At 45.4% G+C, this 22566-nt stretch overlaps 1 protein-coding gene across 1 annotated transcript in view; it reads left to right on the forward strand.

Annotated features, from left to right (window-relative positions):
• Window positions 1–22566, forward strand: part of CNTD1 (cyclin N-terminal domain containing 1) — a 524358-nt gene that overhangs the window by 201553 nt on the left and 300239 nt on the right. Inside the window, exon 2 of the mRNA XM_069634172.1 lies at window positions 11217–11407. Within this exon, the coding sequence (XP_069490273.1) occupies window positions 11217–11407 (191 nt within the window). The remainder of the gene's footprint in view (window positions 1–11216; window positions 11408–22566) is intronic.

Genomic DNA, 22566 nt, shown 5'->3' on the forward strand with positions numbered 1-22566 from the left:
ACTTGGTAACCTCAACCTCGGTCTCGGTGACCCAAATGATGCCAATGCGCTCTCCCTGGAAAGCACCATCTCCCAACTAGGGTGCAAGCACAGAATCACAGACCCTACCCACAACAAAGGCAGGACCTTGGACTGGCTAGCGGATCTCAACTGCTCTAAGGCCATCACAAAAAACGAGCAAACTGCATGGTCTGACCACCATGTCATTTCCTTCTCCATCCAAGGGAAATCACAACCAAACACTCCAACCCCCATCATCCCTCAAACCCTCACCAGAAATAAGTCGCAACATTACCTTACAAAACCTCCGCCCACTTATAGACAATATCTGTACCCCCACAAACTACATTAACCTAGATGCGGAGAAACTTGCCGACCTCTACAACAAAACATTAGAATCAGCAGTAGATACCACCGCTCCACTCAAACTCACCAAAGCCAAACCGGCAGCCCACATGAACAAATGGTTCACACCAGAGCTAAAAATCCTTCGAAACTCCAAACGAGCCGCAGAAGCCACCTGAAGAAAAACGCCCAACCTATCTAACAAAACTCAACTCTCGATAGCAGCCACCACCTACAAAACTGCTAACCTCAAGGCCAAAAAAGAGACATATGATAACAGAATTGAGAGCGCCAAATCCAAAACAAAAGAGCTGTTCAATATCCTCAGGGAACTCGAATCCCCCCCTACACTGGCTGAAACCTGCGTGAAAGATGCAGATTGGTGTGAGAGGATTCAAAAAGCCCTAGCAGACAAAATCATCATGTTACAATCCAAAATCGAACAGAAAAAGCTCAGCCTATCCAAAAAAACAAACCATCCACCGTCCACCACCCCCAAAACACCCACTTGCCCCCCCTTCTCCTTCTCACCAGTATCCACTAAAGAAGTAGAAAGCATCATTAAGGGCCTCAAGCCCTCCAGATGCCAAGGGGACTCATGCCCAGCTCCCATCATCCAGGAAGGCGCCAACATTCTGGCCCCCTTCATAACAACCCTCATCAACGCATCCTTCAAATCAAGCTCAGTGCCTAGCAGCCTCAAGGAGGCCTGGGTCATGCCACTACTAAAAAAACCTAATCTAGACCCCAATAACCCAACCAACTACAGGCCAATCACCACCGTTCCCTACATCCTAAAGATCTTAGACAGAGTGGCCTACCTGCAAATACAGAAGCACCTGGAAGACAACAACCTCCTGGGTCTCAGACAATCCGGCTTCAGGCCAAGGCACGGAACAGAGTCAGCCCTACTGGACCTAAAAATCCAGATGGACGAGGCAAAGGACAAGGGTAATCTAGCCATTCTCTTACTGCTAGATCTATCAGCAGCCTTCGACCTTGTCGACCATCAGATCCTCATAGAACATCTGATGACCTTAGCGGCCTTCTCTAACCAGGCGACTGTCTGGATCCAGTCCTTCCTAGCCAACCGAACCACCCGGGTCTTCTCCCCGGGGGCATCAGCACTCCCTGTCCCCATCACCTGCGGCGTCCCTCAAGGCTCATGCGTCTCGCCAACCCTATACAATATCTTCACTAAGCTATTGTTTGACCGCCTAGATAACCTGGGTGTCACATACACAAACTATGCTGACGATACCCAGGTTCTCATCACCCTATCAGGGTGCTACGATGAGGACTCAACCAGAATCAACAACCTATATTTGGAGATCCAAGAGCACGGTCTATGCCTCAACGACGAGAAAACTGAGCTCCTTCTTGTCGGCTCCCAACCACGGCTAAAAAAACTAGACCCCTGTTACGCGTCCATCAACATAGACGGTAACCTAATCACAGAAGCCAAAGAAATTAAAACCCTTGGGGTTTATCTAGACTCTACTCTCTCGCTTAAAAGACAGGTGAATGCCACAGCCTCATCCACAGTTTATACTAATAAGCTCATCAACGCCTGCAAACCTTTCCTATCGCCTTCCAGCTGCATTACACTAGCCAGAGCGCTGGTGCTCTCAAAAATTGACTACTGCAATACCCTCTTTCTCGGTACGTCAGAACGCAACCTGAACAAACTACAGGTGCTTCAAAATAATGCCCTCAGAGCCGCCCTCAGTATCCCACGATACGCCCACATCTCCAGCATCAGACAAGATGCTCACTGGCTCCCTGTACGAGACAGAATCACTCTCAGATCCCTCGTCATCGTCAATAAATGCCGCTCCAATGACGCACCCAAATACCTGGCAGACGAGTTCCACAATCACACATCAACTAGACCAACTAGAACGCCATACTCACATTGCCTCTCCGTTCCCAAATTCTCCCTAAAAAAAGCAGGTGGCGCTAGCTTCCCGGTCCTAGCTGCCAAACTATGGAACGCTATGCCACCAAACCTTAGAGCAGAACCCTCATTTTGGACTTTTAGAGCCAAAACAAAAACTTGGCTTTCCAGCAAAAACTCTGCTTAATGTACTTCTTCTCCGCATGTCTCTGTCGACCACCTTGTAACCCGGTCTACTACACCTATTGTTGTTATATCATAGTCTGTATTGTATATTTTTGCCATGTTGTAACTATCTCTAAGTCTCCGGCGCCCGGTTACCCCAGGGTTCGGCGTGCGGTACAAATAAATAAACTAAACTAAACTAGACTTCCTTAAAGCTGCGGCACACCATGGCTTGGCTGATCATGTTCCAATACTAAGAGTTGCTATCTTCTAACCGTCTTTTTTTCTAGCCTCCTGTGCTCTTCTCTCCCTGGACAGGGTATCTTTCAAATCCACCCTCTCATTCCTATCCCTGCCACAAAATTCTTCAAGGGCCCACACCACCAGCTTTCTGAGTGGACTTTAAATATCCTGATGTTCCCTCCCCATGGCTGTATTTTGGAAATGGGTCTGAACATGTATAGGGCAATTCGTGTTTATGACTGGTCTACTGGAAGTGTTCTTCCTGCTTCAGGTGTATATGAACTTTGGTTGATTACAATGCTGTCTACGCTCTAAAATCCATCTGCCATCTTGAAAATCCAGTTGGGCCCATTGTACATGTTCACAGACACGGAGTCCTCTGAGTAGAGGTACACTTTCCCACCTTAATGAGTCCGTCTCTCTCTCTCTTTCTCTCTCTCTTTCTCTCTCTCTCTCTCGCTCCTTTCTTGTTGCTATGGGCATTTTCATATACCAAGAAAGTTATGGTGGGTTTAAAAAGGTTAGAAAAAAAACCTTTCACCTGAAATGTGAAAGTAGGAAAAGCCATTTGAGCCGGGCCACAGCTTGTGAAGTAGCCACACAAATTTATGCGAGGCACCCATGCTGACGACTTCATATTCTCCTTTAAGTAAAAATCGATCATTTCAACTCAATAATTGATGTCGCCAAGGTAGAGCTTATTTTTGGTTACAAAATACAATTTTTTGAGCCGGGCCACACACTACACAGCGCCCCTAGTAGCCAAAGCTGGAAGTTCACCTCCAGGTTTGAGCCATAACGGCAAGGCATTGGCCCTCATTACGATACTGGCGCTACCCATGACGCTATTAGCACCATGGTTGGTGCTGGTATCGTAACGAGTCCGCCAATGTTCAATGGGGAATTACCACCCCATTCCAAGGTTGGCAGGGCGGTAATTCCCCATTGAACATTGGCCCTTCCACATTCCCATTTTTGCCCCATAGGGCTCAATGGGACTGGGGAAGGCGCTAAGTACGGTACCGCAAATTGCGGTACCGTACTTAGCACCAAGGTCCCTTTGCGGGTCCCTAATTTAACAGCTGGTCTAGACCAGCCGTTCAGGTCGGGTCCCGCAAAGGGACCTCGTAGTAAGGCGCTAAGTGTTTAACGGCACTGCAGCCTTTTACGGCGCCGGTAAACACTTAGCGCCAGGGTCCTAATGAGTTTGTGAGTTTGCAAATTAGCCCTAAAAAGGGTGAAACCAGGTATATGGTTGTCTTGACAGCCTTGCAAAATGTCTGTCTTGGGTTGATTAAGCTATGTATAAAATAGCACTGCCCTCTTAGACAAAGACAATTTCCTGGAGAAAAGGTTTGCATTTGGGCTAATGTGCATACCCACAATACCTTGCTGTTGTGGCTCAGATGGGACTCCTATAACTTTGCCCCCCTTGACCAAATCTCGCCAAACTCTGTAATCAAATCCAGAGTGGACCATATACTCTTTTTGCAAAGTTTGATGAGGATTCCTCCAGAGGGAGCGAAGTTATAAGCCACCCAAAAAAGTGCTCTGCCTATGGGTTTAGCAACTTAACCATAATAACATGGCTGCTACCGCAGGCTATGTGATATATATATATTCCAACATTGAGGTAGCAACTCCTCGTGTCTCTCTCTCGCTCTCAATCTCTCTCTCTCTCTCGGGTCCCGCGAAAGGGAAATTACCGGGCCCTACAAGGTCAGAATGGCCTGGTAATTCCCCTTTCGCGGGACCCGGAGCCGGACCCTAGTTTGGGGGTAGCCATGCCCTTATTAAGGGCATGGCTACCTCCAACCTCGTAATGAGGCCCATACTGTCATACTAGTTCAAACCTCATTTATACCACAAACATTTACAACACACATATAACATCTCATGTTTCTGATGTTTCTCTATATATTTGAACATCATTTTAGATATCCAATAACATCTATGGACTCCAAGCCTCAAGTACTGAGAAGAAGAGGAGGAGGGAGGAGTTGATGCAGACCAAACAAAGCCCGAAACCAAATGTGCAGACTAGTTGTTTGGTTGATTAAACCTCAAGTGCGTGGGACATTTAAAATGGCACCTGCACTCAACGCAGCAGAATGGGAGAAAACTGTGTCAGAGAAAGCAGAGAGAGAGAAAACAGGCACATCTATGCGGCGGCTCGCGAACACGAGTCACACCTACCGGCGTGGCGTGAAGGAAGCAGAGAGACAGCAGGCACACCTGAGGGACCGTCTAAGTGCTAGGGGCCACAGCGGAGCTCCCGGAGGTACGGTCATGCCGGAAAGCAGCATTCTCCAGTCCAAGCCACAGCGAGAAACTGGTGTGTGAACGCAGAGCTTTAGGAAATGCGGGAGAAGCGACCGCTTCATGTAAAAAACTATTCCAGGGAGGAAGCTTCAACGAAGAGGCACCCCATAAGTCGGAGACGTTGCGAACTACCGGTGAGTCTGCCCAGGGCCATTGGGGACCCTGGGGCGCACTGACACAAATGTAATCAAGTGAATTTATTATGTGAGACTGCTATTATGGACAATGCTCAAAGCTGGTTTAAATACAGACAAAACCCAATGTTAAAGAAATGCCCATATGGAAGACTATTTGAATACCGACAAGATAAAGTGCGGCAACAAAACCTGAACAAATACCTATGCATGAGATGTCAATGTGGGGGAAAGCTGGAGCAAGTGTTACCCTAAGTAAACATATTGAAACACAAAAATGTTGATACGGCTGTGACAAAGTGAAAAGGACAGCGAAGCCAAAAAGAAGTCCTCGTAAAGGGAATGCACCAGGCAGTGGACATTTGGGAAATGAAACCTGGCAGGGAAGCATAACAAGAGATCTGCAGGATGCCAGAGAAGGATTTCTGGCAGGGGAGTATACCAGGCAATCCACCAAAGTTGTATAAAGTCTCTGACCTTGTGGCGAGATACCTGGCAGGGGAGTATACCAGGGAATCTAAGAAGTCCATAAAAGAAGTCCTGGCAACCAAATGTACCAGGCATTTTGAAACTGTATAAGAACTTTAACATTGTGGCAAGATACCTGGGAGAGGAGTACACCAGAAGTTAAAATCTGCCAAAATACAAGAGAAGTTAAAGAAAGCTGTTGGGGAGGACCCCCAGGTATGCCAGAGGGACACTGGAAGTCAGCAGTCTTGGAGGGTCCAACTCTCTCCCCCCAGGATACACGGAGGACTCCGTCAACGACAAGTTCAAACGGTGGCTTATTACAGGCAAAACTAACAGGGATCAGCACAGGAACAGGGAAAATCCATGCACATCTCGCTCTTACTCAGCTCGCAGTCCGGTTTTACTACCCAATTACTCCAGAGTGACGTCACAATCTGGGCCCTTCTCAAGAAAACCTATCAGACCAGATGATTGAGTATTATACCACCTATAGACTCCCGGCCTCTGAGCTGCGCATCTTGGCTTCTCCACGCACCTGTCTGGATGGAGGATCAGGTTATTGCTTGCCTCAGGGGTTCGTCTGAGACAGAGCTTTTGGGAACACCTTTACCAGTGGGTTAGCATCCCATTGTCAGTACTGTCGGCATCCTGTCTACTCTACTACTGGCAGGATTTGAATCTCCCACTTCCTCCTGGGAGGGCCTCTCTGCCTATCAGTCCTTCCTCCCTTTTTATGGCATGAACGGTATTGGCCATTCTAAAGCATCTACTCTGCGCAACATGGCTCTACGGAACCTACCACATGGATCTGTGCCTCTTCCTCATCTCAGTAGTGAGGTCATTACTCCTCACTATGTTGTTGTTGTTCTTCCTCGTCTTAATAGTGAGGTCTTCACTCCTCACTAGGTTGTTGTTCCTCTTCCACGTCCCAGTATTATAGTCATCCCTGTACTCAATGTTCTTCCTCGTCTTAGTGTTTCTTAGGGAAGTTTCATCGTGTATTCTCCAGATATACATGGAAGTGTGTGGGTTATTAGGTCTTCTTCAGGATAACAGGGTGAGGGAGGTTGGAGTGTAGGGGAATTATGCTGCATATCTCCTAAAATGTCTTCTCTCGTCCATTTGGGGATTTCTCTCCCCATGAGATGTACCCACTGAGTACCACCCCCAGGGGGACTATCGGGTAGTGGCCTCAACCTCCTGGCATCATGGGAAAGGGCTTCCACCATAGAGCAGTGACGACATCCTGAGGTTCGTCAAAATAGACTTTGCCAAAGCTCTTGTCACAAAAGCAGCCTCTGGTGCACCCAGGAAGAAAAGCCAATCACAGACCTCACCACATTACAAACCACAGGTGCAGACCCTCACTAGAAGACCCACCCAGGGACAGGAGTGAACATACAATAAAACATTCAACCCTAGTCAAGCAATGTGGGTTGTAGAAGAGTGGGACTTATATTTGGTAAAGGCTAGTTAGTGGTGGAAGAAGCAGAGACTGGAGAGGCGGGGGAGAGTGAAGAACGTGCATCATTGGAAAGCAGGAGGAAATGGTGAGTTTGATGGGTAAGGATGAGGCAGTGACTTCAGAGGGTGAGACTAGAAGAGAGACGTAGCCTATGCAGAGGTGGTAACTCAAGGTGGGAGAGAACAGGAGGAGGCAGTGAGAATTAAGGGAGTAATAGAGGAGGTGATTGCATCAGGACAGCAGAGTTGAAGCCAAGCTGACTTAGTAGGAGCCATGGTGCAGGGGGATGCAGGGAGAACCAGGGTGAGGGAGACAACATCAGAAATTAGAAGTGACATGGAGGAGGTAACATTAGGGGGGAGACCGATATGGGAGAGATAGAAGAAAGACAACCAGATGGAGGATGTGGAAGCAAAAGTGAGGGAAAATGTGCTACAGATGAGACTGGAGGGATAACATACATAGTTATCCGCACCTCACAAAATAGTTTTTGAGCAGGGGGAGGTTTCTGAGGAGGAAGGGATCAAACCCCACGAAGGAGAAAACCATCCTGACATTTGCTTTGTTAGGGAAGATCTACATTTGTTTTTTGGTTACAAAATTTTGTAGCCACTCCCCTAGTACAAATAGTGAACTCTGACATACGGTCTTGTTACCCCTCTTCATCCCAGGTGTAATACTATGACACCTCCCTTCTCTCTAACATGATCCAAATCATCTCCCTCCCACCCTATCAGTACAACCCCCAAATAATCTGATGTAGTGCTCTGCAAGAGTGGCTCCTCTCCCATCTCCTATTAACCGTCTACCACCATTCCAATGCAAAGTGTATTGGTATGCAGTTTTCAGACTGTGTTTCCTGGGCGGTCTCTTTTAAACACCGCCCAGAAATACTGCTTAGAGAAAACCGAATGGCACGGCCAAAAGCAGGAAGTTCAAGGGCCCAGGAACAAGTAAGTGTGTGAAGCGGTCACAGGGGGAGCAGTGGCAGGTGGGGATATGTTACCTGTGGATGGGGAGAGTGGGCGCGATGGTCAGGATGTGGCAAGGGAGGCAGTATATGGAGGGGTCAGGGGTTGAAAACCCCCACTGGAGGACTAGATGCTGCTGGGAGAGGCAGGCAGAGGCATATTCAGGGCTCAAAAGTGGCAGGTTGTTTTTGAAGCAGCAACCCACCAAGTATTGACTACTTCAGCCCCACGTTCTACTCTTAACGCTGGTGATACTCTGATTCCTGTGAGACTGGACAAATCCCTGTTGTCTATAGTGACAACCTTCACCAATGAATGCTTGCCATACACTGCTGTATTCATGATAACTGGCTGATATTTAACAGTGAACAAACTGTGGACCTCATCACAAGCCATCAACCGCACCCAGCTCTAGCTTCCCTCCATCCTCCCTTGGCACCTTGTCCTCAACTATTCTCAACAGCCAAATGTGAAGGGTTCCAGCTACAGACTGAGCCCTGACTATCCTCGCAAATAAACACACACATCAGCACTTGTTTTTTTCATCTTCGTGCCCCCCAATGGTCTACCCTTATTTGATGTGCCCCAGAGAGTTACAGAGTATTCTAATTTCATGCAGGCTGTTCTGCGAAAACAAAGCAGAACTGGGCCTCCCCTCTTCTCAACTCCATAGACTCTAAAAAGTCTACCGTGCAGCAGCACACCTCCTCCACCCAATGAGAGATGACGAAATCATACCAGCTCTGTCTTTCCTCCACTGACTATACGTTTCTGAACTCATTACCTTTAAATACTTTTGTATCATTTACCATACCTACTATAAAAATAAGCCTCCTTTCTTTCATCTGAATTTAATCAATACCTCCCATGTCATGACCAGGAAGCAACATAACACACAGAACTGCAAAGGGATTCTTAGAAAGCTTTATTCGTTAGTTCAAGGATAGAAAGAACTGTAATTGATATGACGATGTAAAATAGTCTTCTTGCTCATGGGCTTTTAGTACTTCCCAAGAGGTTCTCTAACTTCAACACGAACAGGCTGAACCCCAACGTTCTTCCCCTCATGAACCGGAGGAACGTGTCTCCCAGGTCAGCATTTACACAACTTGGGAAAGCCCTGTTACATTTCAAGAGGATGGCTTACAGGAGGGGATACAACTCAAGAGGAGATACACCTTCTTCCTTGCACTGTGTGTCTGTGACACGGTACATAGTCCAAAGGACTGGAAATCCACAGCCAATCCCTATGCCAATAAACCTAATCTAAAGAAGGTCTGAAGTCCATCCTTAATCCAATATCATAAGAAAACGTCCAGGCATCAGCCTAGGACAACACTTAGCCAATCATGCTCCACCATACTTGGGTTGGCTGGGATATTTGTTCACTCTGTGCTCTTTTTCTTGGCTGGGTCCTGATACTTGGTGTAGCCCAGGTTGATGTCATGGTCCTAGAAGGACAAGGGAATGGTCTCAGTGCAGTCACCAGGGCAAGCCCTTAGGTTGTACCCCTTTGTATAGGGCTGTTCTGGAACCCACATTAGAGATTATTCTATCCTACGGAGTAGTTACAGGTAAGATTCATGGCCCCTTTCTGGGTGTCAAGCACTATCAATTGTTATTCATTTGATCTAGCGGACCCACTTCTCCCATCAGGCTCCTAGAAAATCAGCAACGTTTCTTTTGTTAGGCTGGTGGTCCTGCTATTCCCACCATGGCCTGAACTATAGCTGCCAGCAGCTTTGATTCGCCCCACTTCTGTGATTTTCACTTCAATTGGTACTTTTGTTACCAGTCTCTGAGCCCAGGCCAGCAGGCCTCTCCAGTTATCATGCTCTTTACTCTTGGATTCTCTTAAGCCTAGGCTCCATTGACATAGCCCACCCTCGTACATATCCCGACTTTCTATTTTGCCCTCTTGGCTTGGCCACTGCACATTCTCCTCTCCTCCCAGCACAATTCTCCTTCATTTGCCATCACTCTCTTTCTGGAAACCATCCTACCACCCTCACTCCCAGGAGCGTTCTGCCTCCTTTTTATATACATGCTGTATAGTTGATTGACAATTGAGCTCTTATGTGTGAATCTCATTCCCAATAGCTTCTTCTCTCATTATTGGCCCTTGCTCGATAGATTCATCTCCTCCCCATCATTATGACCAGTGATGGTGATTCCCTGTCCACGTGGTGTATATTGTGTTAATGATGGCTGTCCTATTCCACGGCCACCATTGACAAAATGATAACTGCTCTGTCCGCCATGTCTATTTCAGCCAGCATAGTAATGGTGGCCAACAGCCAGGAAGTGTGTGCCTCTTTGTGTCCCTTTAAGTGTGTTTGGTAGTTGCACGGACCACCAGCTTTCACCGCCTTTTTCCCTGCTTGCAGAGAGATTCACGGGGTGCCCCGGTCTAAAGTTCAAACCGTAGCAAGTGCACCGGGTCTGTGCTTACTGCATGCTACCACGCTTAACTGTACACAACCCTGATGATAAAACTTGAAGCAGAGGCATATTTCCTTGCAGTTTCCTCTTTGGGAGACTATTATTAGGTCTTTGGGTTATAACAATTGTCTCACTAGTAACCCCCATGTAGCAGAAAATCTGTTCGGGTGGTACCCTTTCCCCTCTGCTAGACACTCGCAATCTCAGTAAAAAACACTGAGGGATCTCTGTTGGATCCATCGTTTACCACCTGCATGGGTTACATCACAGAGAGTGTGGCTCCACTTGGGCACAAGTGTTGACGGACTTCCATTAAGGACAATGGACGGGTCACGTCATCACACCCACTAGAAACCATTGCTCCTAGGCCAATCTGCCTCCTTGAATAAATCCTGAGTTGGAGATCGCACATTCGTCTCCCTTGCCTCAAGAATCTGGAACAGCCTTCCTGTTAGGATCCTGAACATTTTGAATAACCAGTCCTTCTGCGGAAACATGAAAACCTGTCTCTTCCTGCCAAACTGACCCTTCAGAAATCTGTCCTTGCTATCTAGGTTATCAGCATTCTGAGAGCACTTTGGTGGTGAAATTCATGTGCTACAAATTCTAAAAACAAATAAATAAATGCATACATTTCTCAAATGTATCTAACTGGACTATACTTTAGCCAATACAGCTTGACATGTTTAGAATGTAACCATTATTTTCGAAACCCTGTAGTGAAGCAATAAGGACCATGCTTTTTACATTTCATTTTCTAGGGTTCGTAGGAAAATGAACAAAATCGGAGTGACAGTCAAAGAAGCGCAGCATGAATCCCCGGGTACTGTTTTTGGTGCTGTGTCGACTGACATATTAGAAGACATCCTGTTAGATTTAGCAAAACAAAATGAGCAATACCTTAAAGATTTGTCGGAGCATGCAGGCTGCTTCAAAGAACCCAAGATAGTAGGTAAGCAAGGCTGGAGGGAGAGAGGGATTCTACATATTAAATCTTTCCCAATGTAATGAAATCCATGAGACATTTTGGGCTCAAACAAATAAGAACATGCACTAATTCTCTTCTCTGAGAAAAGGATGTGCTCCTTTATAGGTAATTGTTTGTACTTAGATATTTATTTATTTTGAATCAAAATGCTATAGTTTAAAAACAAATATTCTATACTGTTAACATAATTAATATCAAAAAGCGTCTTAATATTAAACAGTTGACAACTCATTAAGAAATGTAAACTGTATCTTGGCCAAACATTCTAATATAACTTAGAACAAAGCAAACTCACTTGTTTTCTGGCTCCCAGTTTCTCCAAATAGTCTTGTAATTTAAAAAAAATAAATTGGATATAAGATCTCATTCCACATTCCCCTCTACTTCCCAGATGATATGCCTTATTTTCCTCACCAAGCTGGTATCCTCTTCAATGGACTCCCTCACAACACAACCCAAATCCTCTAGATTATTTCTCACTTCACTTCAGAGTCCATTCAAACTGCCTTTGCTGGCCTGCTTCATTACAGGGTCCTGCAGAGGCTACAGATCCAGGCCCTGCATTAGGGTTTAGACTATTCAAGCTTGGTCTCTTTCCTCAGAAGCAGGAGAAGAATTGCTATGGTGGTTAACTCACATAGACGCATGGAAGGGAAAGGTGATTATTGCCTGTCCCACCCACTCTATAGTTATAATCAGAGGCAAGTCTGATGCAGTGGTGGGCTTAATATCAGCATATCTTGACTAGTCACAGCATTATTCACACTGGCATATCAACTTTTAGAGATGCCACCTCATTTATAACTCAGTTTGTCATAAACAATCTTCAATTGTGATTCATGAATGTGGGCCAGTTTTTTAAAACATTTTTGCTGTCCAGGATTGTTTTTTGCCCCCCGGCCAACCCTTTGTAAAATGATCATCTTTCACAGGGCCTTGTTAATCTCTGTATTGACTAACTTGAAACATAGACACCCTTTGTCCACACGGTCAAATGCACCTGTATAAGCCAAGAAAGGCATGTATAAAAGGCAGGATTTTATTCATTCTAAGGGACATCAGCATACCCTACTAAATTCTTGTTTGATAGATTGGCAGAATCCATTTCTCTACTCCTCACTCTCTCAATTGAACTATAAGGATATTTGCACAAATCTTGCTGGGCAGGCCCAGGAGTTCAACCAACCTGTACTTTCTTGGATCCTTCCACCCACCTTTTTTATGAATTGAGATAATAATACATTACCTCCAAAAATGATAGGTATCCTCAAGGTTGGTAATCAAGGTGATTAAACAATAAAGTACTTTAGATAATTTGAGCGACAACGCCTTTAACAAAATGTTGTACAGGCTACCAGGCCCGAGGCACATAAGGGTTTGAGTGCATCTATGAAAAGCTTAATGTCCATTGGCATTGTGATTATAAAGTAGGGTTAAGTAAATTGTTAGTGGCTATAGGTCTGCAATTTGACTTTGCAACATATATTTGTTCTATGTATTCTTCAAAGACTATAACTGGGATAGGGTTAATTTGAGCAATATTAAAATCAAATTGTCTATTATAGCAATCACCAAGGGTCGGGGGGCCAGGGTACAGTGCTGGTAATTCCCACTAGCCCGAGCCAAGGCATGACTGAGCAAAGTGTGGATGAAAGCTATTCGCACATATCTTTTTTAATGCCTTATTGCGCAAGCCCAATCTCCTGTAAAAAAGATTATGGCTGCAGCCATAGGATAAAGGAACGTTGTCTCTTTTCTATTTACATGGTGGTGGCCGCGGGCGGGAGGGACACCAGTACTGGAGCACAAATCTTCTGTCCAGCATGTACGTGGGTAGGAGGTGGTGTGGGGAAAGGGAGCAGCATCTCTTTTGGGGTGGGTGGAGGGCGGGGGGATGAGAGGCACCAGAGAGAGACTCCCTGGTGCCTCCCCACAATCAAGATGGCACCACACGGGGAAGGGCCTCAGGTGACTGGAAGATGTGGGCGGTACCATGTATGTTCTTGGCTGCATTTCCTGCAGCCTGATTGGCTGAGCGCCCTTCCCCGCATGCGAATATGTATTAATGACTGTTTTGTTTTGGCATCATGGAGTTTCAGAATTGTAAGCATGTCCTTCCATTTTGCGCTAATAACTGTATTTAGAAGAACATTGACCAATTGTTGTATTTTGGTTTAAGGTTTCGGATGTGTCCAGGAATTTCCAGCAAGCCTGCTTTTATTCTCCCTCAAGATTGCTTTCATGGCCCGATTAAGTTCTGTCTTTTTCCATAACATCATTTGACCTGTTTTCTAATAAAATTTTTACTACCCAAACTAACCCACTCTATTGTTTTCACAGACATTTTAGAGACAGATTAGCTTGCAGCCTACAAAAGCAATTACCTGCTTTGGTATTTGGGTCCTCACAGTAATAATTTACTAAACCCTTTTCACTTAATTCTCTCGATATGACCAGTGTTTTGTCTGATCAAGCAATGCAATTTCTTGTAGCATTCGGGATGTTCCTTTCTTCTGCCTTTTTCATTGATAGTCCGTAAAGAAGGTTAAGGTGAGAGGAAAATGATTTCTCTTTTTGCACAATATTTTCAGGCATTTCATATTAAATGGCTTTTTCTTTCTCATTCAAATGTCACCATTCATGGGCTCTTTGTTTCTAATTCCTTGTGCCCAATCTGAGCCACAACACACTTTTATGGGGTCCACTAATCCTCTACTTTCTGTTCACAATTTAAAACGATTCTCTAGATGCCATATAGGTTCCATATAGGTGTAGTTGGATGGCCTTCTGATGAGGGATCATCCCTTGATTTGTTGACTAATTTGGGGAATATGAGTTAGTAATCCCCCTTCAACTAGATATTCAGGCATATGGGATGTGAACTGTGTGCTATGCTTTTTCAGGGATGGGCCCAATACTGGGGACTTATCATTTGCAATCACTTTAGGCTAAATTGAGTATGCTCATTGTGTCTGGTGATGTGATATTGTTGGGTATATGTAATAATTTCCCGTATCACTAACACCGGGTCTAGGCTCATTACGTTCCTTGCTTTGTGAATTTCCCTAAACTACAGATCAACTCTTTGTCTCTTTCTTCAAATGCTTTCTCCCACATTCTTTCCCTCCTCTGGCTAAGTGGGTTAAGTGGGTGATGTCTCAGGCAGGTGGAGACACATCGCTTTGTACGGTATTTTGTGCATGCGGATGATGGCACCAAAGATATATGGTCAGGGGCTTGTTTAGAGGACATTCTTAGAGCAGTTGACTTGTCTAATGAACAAACATTTCAGAATGTTTATTCCAGTCCCGATGTGCACACTTCTAGGGCTGTAAATTGAGTTGCTTTGAACGAGCATAACAGAAAGCATCATTGCCATGCCATAGGGTTTTCAATCCTTTTCAGTAGTTATGATGGAGAGTTGAAATTCTGTTATGGCATAGAGGCGAGTATTATTCTGCCTCTTCTTCTGTGTTTGCTGTTTCCAGCAGCCCAGACGTTGTTCTAAAGACTTCATCATGGTCTCTCTGGTTCTGAGCTCAACGTGGTCATTCCTTGCTTTTCTGTCCTTTTTTTAAATGGGGATTTTGGCATATTGGGGGTCGCAGACAACAAGCGGGTCATGGACAGTGTTATAGGACTAGGAGACGGGCGACTGGTGGTAGCAGACACAAGGGTGGTTCATGGGAGCTGTAGGTTTCGTTTCTAACTACTGTTTACATCAGAGAAATGTGAAGTGCATAATATTTGACTTTAATAGACTTACAACTCTCCATCATAACTTCTAGGAATAATCAAACGTTTCCCTTGAGTCTACTGCCTTTCTGATATCAAGAATGATATGATAGAAACGGCCAAGGACTTATAGTCTGTTGAAAATCTTTTATTTTGGCAGTGCCATAAAATGTTTGCAAATTTAAAACATAATAAAATGTACATTATACATCTTTAAAACTAAAGTTTTATACACAGGAATGAAAAGATTTCTCACGCAAACCCCAAGCAGAGTGTGAGGAATCTGAGGGGGTACTCACTTCTTTCCCCAATATATACTCCTCTCGGGTGGACAGGGAAAGGCCATCACTCTTGGATCAAGACCCTGGGGGTGAATAGGCGAGGGAGGATCACCTGGGTGCAGGAGACTTGGCAAGTGGGGATGAGGCACCATTAGGGGAGACATGGTATCCCCAATTTCCCTTTCACAATGAGTCTTCTGTCCGTCAAGCCTGTATAGGCTATTGTCACTCCTTTCCCTATTTTTCCCCTAAAACATTCCCCAAGAAACACCAGTTTGGTACTGGGACGAGGAAGAAACCAACTAGAGAAGTACATCCTCACTTTATTGACATACATACATACAAACACCACTTGTGTACTGGGACGAGGAGGAGGCCAGCAAGAGTAATGCAGGACTCCAGATTCAATAGTGAGCGGTCGAATCCTTTTTGGACCAATCAACCTGGCGGGAGCTTTAAAAGCAGGACGTACTGCGAAAATGGGGTCAGCTGTGAAAGCAGGTCTACGGACTGCTGGACGAGAGCAGACCTCTCCTGGAAGACAGCGTGGCAGGAGGAGCAATCGAGAACCCCTGGAGGATGCCGAGTGTATGCAGTAGGAAGCAAAACTGAAGAAAGCTGCCGGCCGGTGGCGGACCGCGAAAAGGGAACCGGTGTGTGGAGGCGAAGCTGCCGTGTGAGGCCCGAGCTGTGTGAGAAGCATTGGTGGGGTGAGTGAATCCACAGAGAGCCGATGGGGAGTCACAGCGAGGCGCTGCACGAGAAGAGAGAGCTTGTGGCAGCTGGAGGCCTCGCTGGAATGCCGTAAGATCCAACCAGTGAGTTAACCATGGGAGGGGGACACCGGGATGGCAGGCAAATATGCAAAACCAGTAATGAATACTGATTTAAAAGAAGGCAACTACTTTATGAATACTGATCCAAATGAAAATGAAAGTAAGCACTTTTGAATACCTATCTGATTGAAAGCAAGTTTTTGAAACTGCATCATCTAAAGAACTGTATGATTTGGGAAATCAAGCTTTGTCAAGAGCCACAAGGATATAAGAAACTGTATAATATGAGAAAACAAGCATTGGCAAGAGCCACGAGAATATAAGGAACTGTACGATATGAGAAACAAGCTTTGGCAAAAGCCAGGAGAATACGTGAAAGTGCAACAAGTGAAAGTGGCAAAACAAGCCACGACACAACATTAAGAGGAGGCGATATGAGACTGAATCAAGCACCACTGTAAAGTTGAAGCAGTGGCAAAGTGCCTGTGAAGAAGAAGCAAGTGAGGTGTGACGGTTGCATGACCTGTAATGGGTGGACCGTGTAGTCTGACAACTGTGCCTAGACAAAGTGCACCCTTCTATGAAAAAGTCACTGAAAGCACCCACAAAGAAGCCTGTTTTTAAAATTTTGTGTGATCTGAACTCAAGGAACTGAACTATATATATACATTGGTGAAAGGTAACCAAATCAGAAGAGCTGGGAAGTGTCCCAGGGAATTGTGCTGTTTTGAAAAGCTGAAAGATTTGAACTCTTGGGGAAAGGAACCCCTGTGTATTATGAACTATTTTGAATTTGGGGAAGGGAAACCCTTTTACAAGCCAAGAGCTGGAAGAAGCTCTGAACTTTTATTTGAACACTACTTATTTTGATGCTGACATCCCTACACATTGTATATAATTAGGTGTCAGGTCAAGTATAGGTTTCGGATACTGACAGACATTTGCTTTGGACTTCCTGACACAGACTATCCTTAGTTTCCTTTAGATAGGGAAATTCGACCTTAGCATAGGGCAAGTTAGGCCTTTTTCCAACCCGCCTTTTGGGTTAAATAAAAGTTTGTAGCCCAACATTATCCCGTTGTCTGTGTCTACTTCGTGATGCTTTCACAAAGGGCGTCAGTAGTGGGATGCTGCTCAATTGGTACAAGCTCGGGAACCCTAAAGTTTGAGAAGTCCCATAGCGTCAGACCCCTCAGTAGCCAAATAAGGCTCTACTGGGTTTGATATCTGCAGCATCAGGGAAGAAATCATTCCCCCAGGTAAAAGAAGACTAATAACCAGTGATCTAATGTTGATTCCACCCTCAAATACCTACATTAGATTGCTCCCAAGTCAAGGTTAGCATGGAGAGTTGCAATTGATGTGTTAGCAGGGGTTATAGATTCAGACTTTAGGGGTTACAAAAAAGTGTTACTACAGAATCATGGGAAAGAGCCCTTCCAGATCCGTCAGGGGAATACAACTGTACAAGAGGTGCTCGAAAGAGCAATGTTTCCTGGGGTAAAGGAAGAGGCCGGGAAAGAAGTAACAGATCGAGGTACCCGACCGAGGCTTCGGGGAGGTGTGAGAAACCTGAGGGTATTCTCACTCCTACTCCCCTTGGATCCTCTGCGCAGGTGGCCAGGGAAAGGCCATTGCTTTTGGATCCAGAACCTAGGGGTGGAGAAGCGATGGAGGATTACTTGGGTGGAGGGTCCTTGATGATTAGGAGTGGGGTGCCCTTGGGCGAGACATGGTATCTCCCTTTTCCTATTGACAATCAACCTAACGCGCCCCCAACCTTTATGGGCTATTATAAGCCAGTTCCCCTCATTTCCCCAAATGTGACACTTGACAGTACTGAGACGAGGAAGAGGAGGCTGAGAGTAATGCACACCAGGCCATGTCACCACTTTAAGTACTGGGACGAGGAAGGTGCCTGCAAACTGTAGTGAATGTCAGGTATATCCTCTTAATCATGGTCATGCATATCTAATTGGGAATTCACACCTTCAACCTGTCAAAGGGTTGCAGGTGTATAAAGGGATGCAACATGTGCAGCAAAGAGAGCGACAGGGAGACCTGTGGGAAGGAGACCAGTAGGACACCCATGTTTGGAAGAGGCAGCTCTGGTGGAACCTGTGGAATAGCCAGGATGCCGGCCCGAAGCCCAGAAAGCCTATTAATCCCAAATGCATGATGGGCCATTATACGTGTGCAGGAGTAGGAGCTTCTGTGGCAAGACACGTGCCAGAGCTGCAGAAGCATCATAGGGAGCGGGATGCTGTCCGTGCCCAGTCTGAGGTAGCAGAGCAGACAGTGGGGGTCAGACAAGCCCCTGCCTGCGAGAACCAAAAGACATTGTGGAATAAAACCCAGAAGGGACACTGCCAGTGAATGGATGAAGCAATCCAGGAATATGGTCAAGCTGACCTGAAGTTGTATTAAACCTTTTGTTTGAAAGATTGAAATACCTATAAATGGTGGAGCTGAAGTTTTGGGGAAGGCAGTCTTGAGACGTGAGACATTACACCTGTTGTCTTGGGGCAAAACTTTGAGACCATTTTTCTTTGAACTATACTGTTTGGAACTTGGGGAAGGGAACACTGATGATTGTGTGGAACTGCATTACCTTCAGTGGAAGAGAGGTAATTCTAAGACTTTTGTGGAACTTTCTTGAACTTGGGGAAGGGGAGCTGAAGAAGAAGCAGAGAGCTGGAAGCAGTTCACTTTTTAGCTTTAGTTGTGAGGGCAAGCATAGATTTCGGACACAGACAGACTTTTAAATAGAACTCTTTGACTCAGACTCTCCTTATTTTCATTCAGGTAGGGAAATCCCACCTTAGTATAGGGCGAGTTACTCCTTCTAGCACCTTGACATTTAAGTTAATACATATCTTTTGTTGGAATCTTAAGTCTGTTGTCTGTGTCTTGCTTCATGATGCCTTCACGATTGGTGTCAGGAATGGGATACGGCTCAATCAATAGAAGTTGGGGAACCCTAACATTTGAAGTGCTAAGTGCCAGGGCATCAGATCCCTCAGTAGCCACCAAGGGCTCTATTGGGTTTGATATCTGTAGTAGTAGGGATGAGATAATTCCTCCAGGTGAAATAAGATTGATACCCACTGATTTGATACTGATTCCGCCGCCTGATACTTACATGAGACTAGCACCTAAGTCTGGGTTGGCATGGAGATTTGGAATTGATGTATTGGTGGGAGTGATAGATCCGGACATTCGAGGTGATGTTAAGATATTATAATAATATTATAATAATAAGATATTATTACAAAACCACAGAAAGAACCCATTCCAAATTCATGAAGGAGATGGGGTTGCTCAGGGGGTGCCTGAGAAGAAAGTAGTATTCCCTACGTTTGAAGAAAAATCTTGGGAGGAAACCACAGACAATGCTTTGGGGAGGCTGATGGGACTTCTGAGAGCCCTCCCAAATCTGAACTCAGAAAACCTACAGAGGAAGAGCCCGACACACTTCCCGACGTAGCCTTTGCTCAAAGAAATGACCCCTTGTTGGCAGAAGTGTTTTTGCAAGTGGTATCAGAATCTGAGGGTCGTGAGAAAGCAGAACCCTTTTTCTTTTTGCAACATGGGCTTCTTTATTAGGGAGATACCACTATGGAAGGTCTTGTAAAAACACAGTTGGTGGTCCCTAAGAGTGATAAACGGGTGGTTCTTGAGATAGCACATTCACATATGACGGGAGGCCATTTTGGGCAGTCCAAGACTAAAGCACATATAATGAATACATTCTACTAGCAGGAAGACATTAAAACCTTAATTCAAGCGTGCATAGTCTTCCAGAAAACTAGCACACATGTACCACCACCAGTCCCCTTAAAACTGTTACCAATAATTGAGATCCCATTTTATCGGATTGTTATGGATATTGTGGGACCCCTGGAGACTTCTAAACTGGGGAATAAATACATTCTAGTAATTGTAGATTACGGACTGTGTTGGAGGCGCCCTCATTGAGCTATTAAGCATTGGAGCAGTGGAATAGGTGCTGCTTGACACACACACAGAGCTTCTTTCCTCTAACCAAACTCTAAGCGAGCTAGTTAAGCGAGCGACTGACGGAGCAGGAGGAGTAGCGGTGCTCCGGAGACGCAACAGCCTGGTGCGCAATTATACCAAGTATTACACCCTGTAGCCTACATGGAGGTGGCTTGCGGATATGTAAAGCCAGCAGTAAACCTTGGAGCCGACGGTAAGCCTGTGGGAAGGCTGTAGGAAGGCAGGCTGCAAGTCCACAGTGGTACTCTCCCTTATAGTCGACCGCTGTGTTGTACCGCCCGCCATTGATTTGTGATGGCCCGTTGGGTCGGTTGTGTAGCTTTGTTGAGCGTCTTGCTTGTCTGGTTGTCTGTTCCAGTTGTGAGATCAGAGGGTTACCGAGGTTCTCTTTGAACCACTGGGGTATACAGGTGTTTGACTCACACCTAACCTATCCAGCACACACTCTGGAATTGCTTTGATCAAACGAATAGTGCTGGGTGAGTAGCTCACTCTTACAGGCGAAGAGGCGTCAAGAGCCATTAAGTTGTTTTTACATTTTGCTGCTTGGATTCATGGTCTCGGCACAGAGAGGTCAGAGAGATCCCAAATATAGTTTGAGCTACTGACGCCCAGCCTCTTAGTAATAGCAGGAGCCTGGGAGCGTCAGATCAGCTCGACTCATCGCTGGCCACATAACTTTGTAATCAGTGACTGCGAGCTTTAGTAAGCCTTTGAGCCAATTGTCCTGAAAAGAGGACTAGCAATCAGTGACTGTGGGCAATAGTAAGCCTTTGAGCTGATTGTAATCTGTGAAGTCGTGACTGCGGGCGTAGCAAGCCTTTGAGCTGACATTTCGCTAAAATGTGTGTCTGTACTGTTAAAACCTTTTAGCTGCTAATCAGTTCAATTTCAATCAGTGACTGTGCGTCTTAGGGAGCCTTTGAGCTGATTGGTGTGTTCTTCGTTATGAGTACCTGTTGGTTTCTGGAGCCTCTGAACTGTCTTTTACATTTCCCTGTAGTCGGTGTCCGTGGGTGTTAGTGACCCTTTGAGCCGACAAGGATACGAAGATATCTGCTTGCCAAATACAAGCCTTCATAAACAGTTGCAAGAAGTGGTATCAAGGTTTTGAGTTCAACTCTTCATACTCCCTAGTGTGATAGAACATCACTAGGTATAAATGGCTTTCACTCCATAGCTTTACCACACTATTATACTACTATGTCACATAGTTATTATTTAAGGAGTGGCCTGCTAGAAGACGATCTAAGGGCCCAGATTTGGATGACCCTATTTCCACTGATAACATTGTAAAAAACCATATAAACAATCAGTGACTTCAGCCAATGCTGACCTACTCCATCAAACTGTTTAGTCATTGAATCATTTCCTCTTTCAGAGTCAGGCCTGTTTGATGGGGAAGCTTTGCGGGAGGGCGACCCCTCTTCTTTAAACATTATGAGCTCAAGAAGGACATTAGAGAAGGTCCTCAAATACACATTGACTGCAACTACCATGAAGAAAACAATAAAGGACTATTTTCCAAAAAGAAGACGTTGCAGCCTGGGGGATGCAGAGTTGCTGGCTATGGGGGACATAATGGGCATCTTGGACTCCAGCTGCCCAGTAAGGTATAGTTACATCAGTTCCCGCTCTCAAGCACCGGTTGAGTCTATTGATTCAAATACTCCACAAATCTCCTCTCTTCCAGGCATTCTTCTGTACCCAATATTAGGAGAGCCTAATTCCCTCAGGGGGTGGGGGGATTGGCCATCACCAGAAAGGAACTGTTATAAAACCAAGGGGGGTGCAGATGAGTGAGGCCCCCTGAGAAACTCTAAAAGAGGTTAATAATATTCCATTAACAGCGTAGAATGTTGTCTGAGTTGCTGCGTGGTGAAGTGCAATCACACACTGGGTTGCTATTGGAGCTAACAAAGGAAGCCATTACATGCTGAAGTTCAATTGCTGGTTTGAAAACTGCTGTTAACACCTCTTTGTATGAGCTATTTCTAACTTAAAAGTTGAACTAAAACAACAATCATTGATTATCGTGGGTCTACAGGCGGTGGGCTAGTAACACAGGACTCACTAGTCGCTCTTGGTGGCACTGTAAAATGTTTGTCAGAGGAAGTTTCAAAGTTGTATAAAGTCATTGTAGTTTTGGAACCTGATGGTGGAGATGAAGGGAGTAATTGGACGATACACCACAATCAGTCTCAATTATGGAAGAATTCATACGCTTAGCCCAAATCACTGAGTATATATCTGAGCACAGCAAGGTCGCCATAGCTCCAGCTCAACCTTCTCCAGCTCAACCTGCGCAAGT

Source organism: Ambystoma mexicanum, chromosome 13 (assembly GCF_040938575.1).
Source record: "Ambystoma mexicanum isolate Mex_15411 chromosome 13, UKY_AmexF1_1, whole genome shotgun sequence".
Classification (NCBI taxonomy): domain Eukaryota; kingdom Metazoa; phylum Chordata; class Amphibia; order Caudata; family Ambystomatidae; genus Ambystoma; species Ambystoma mexicanum.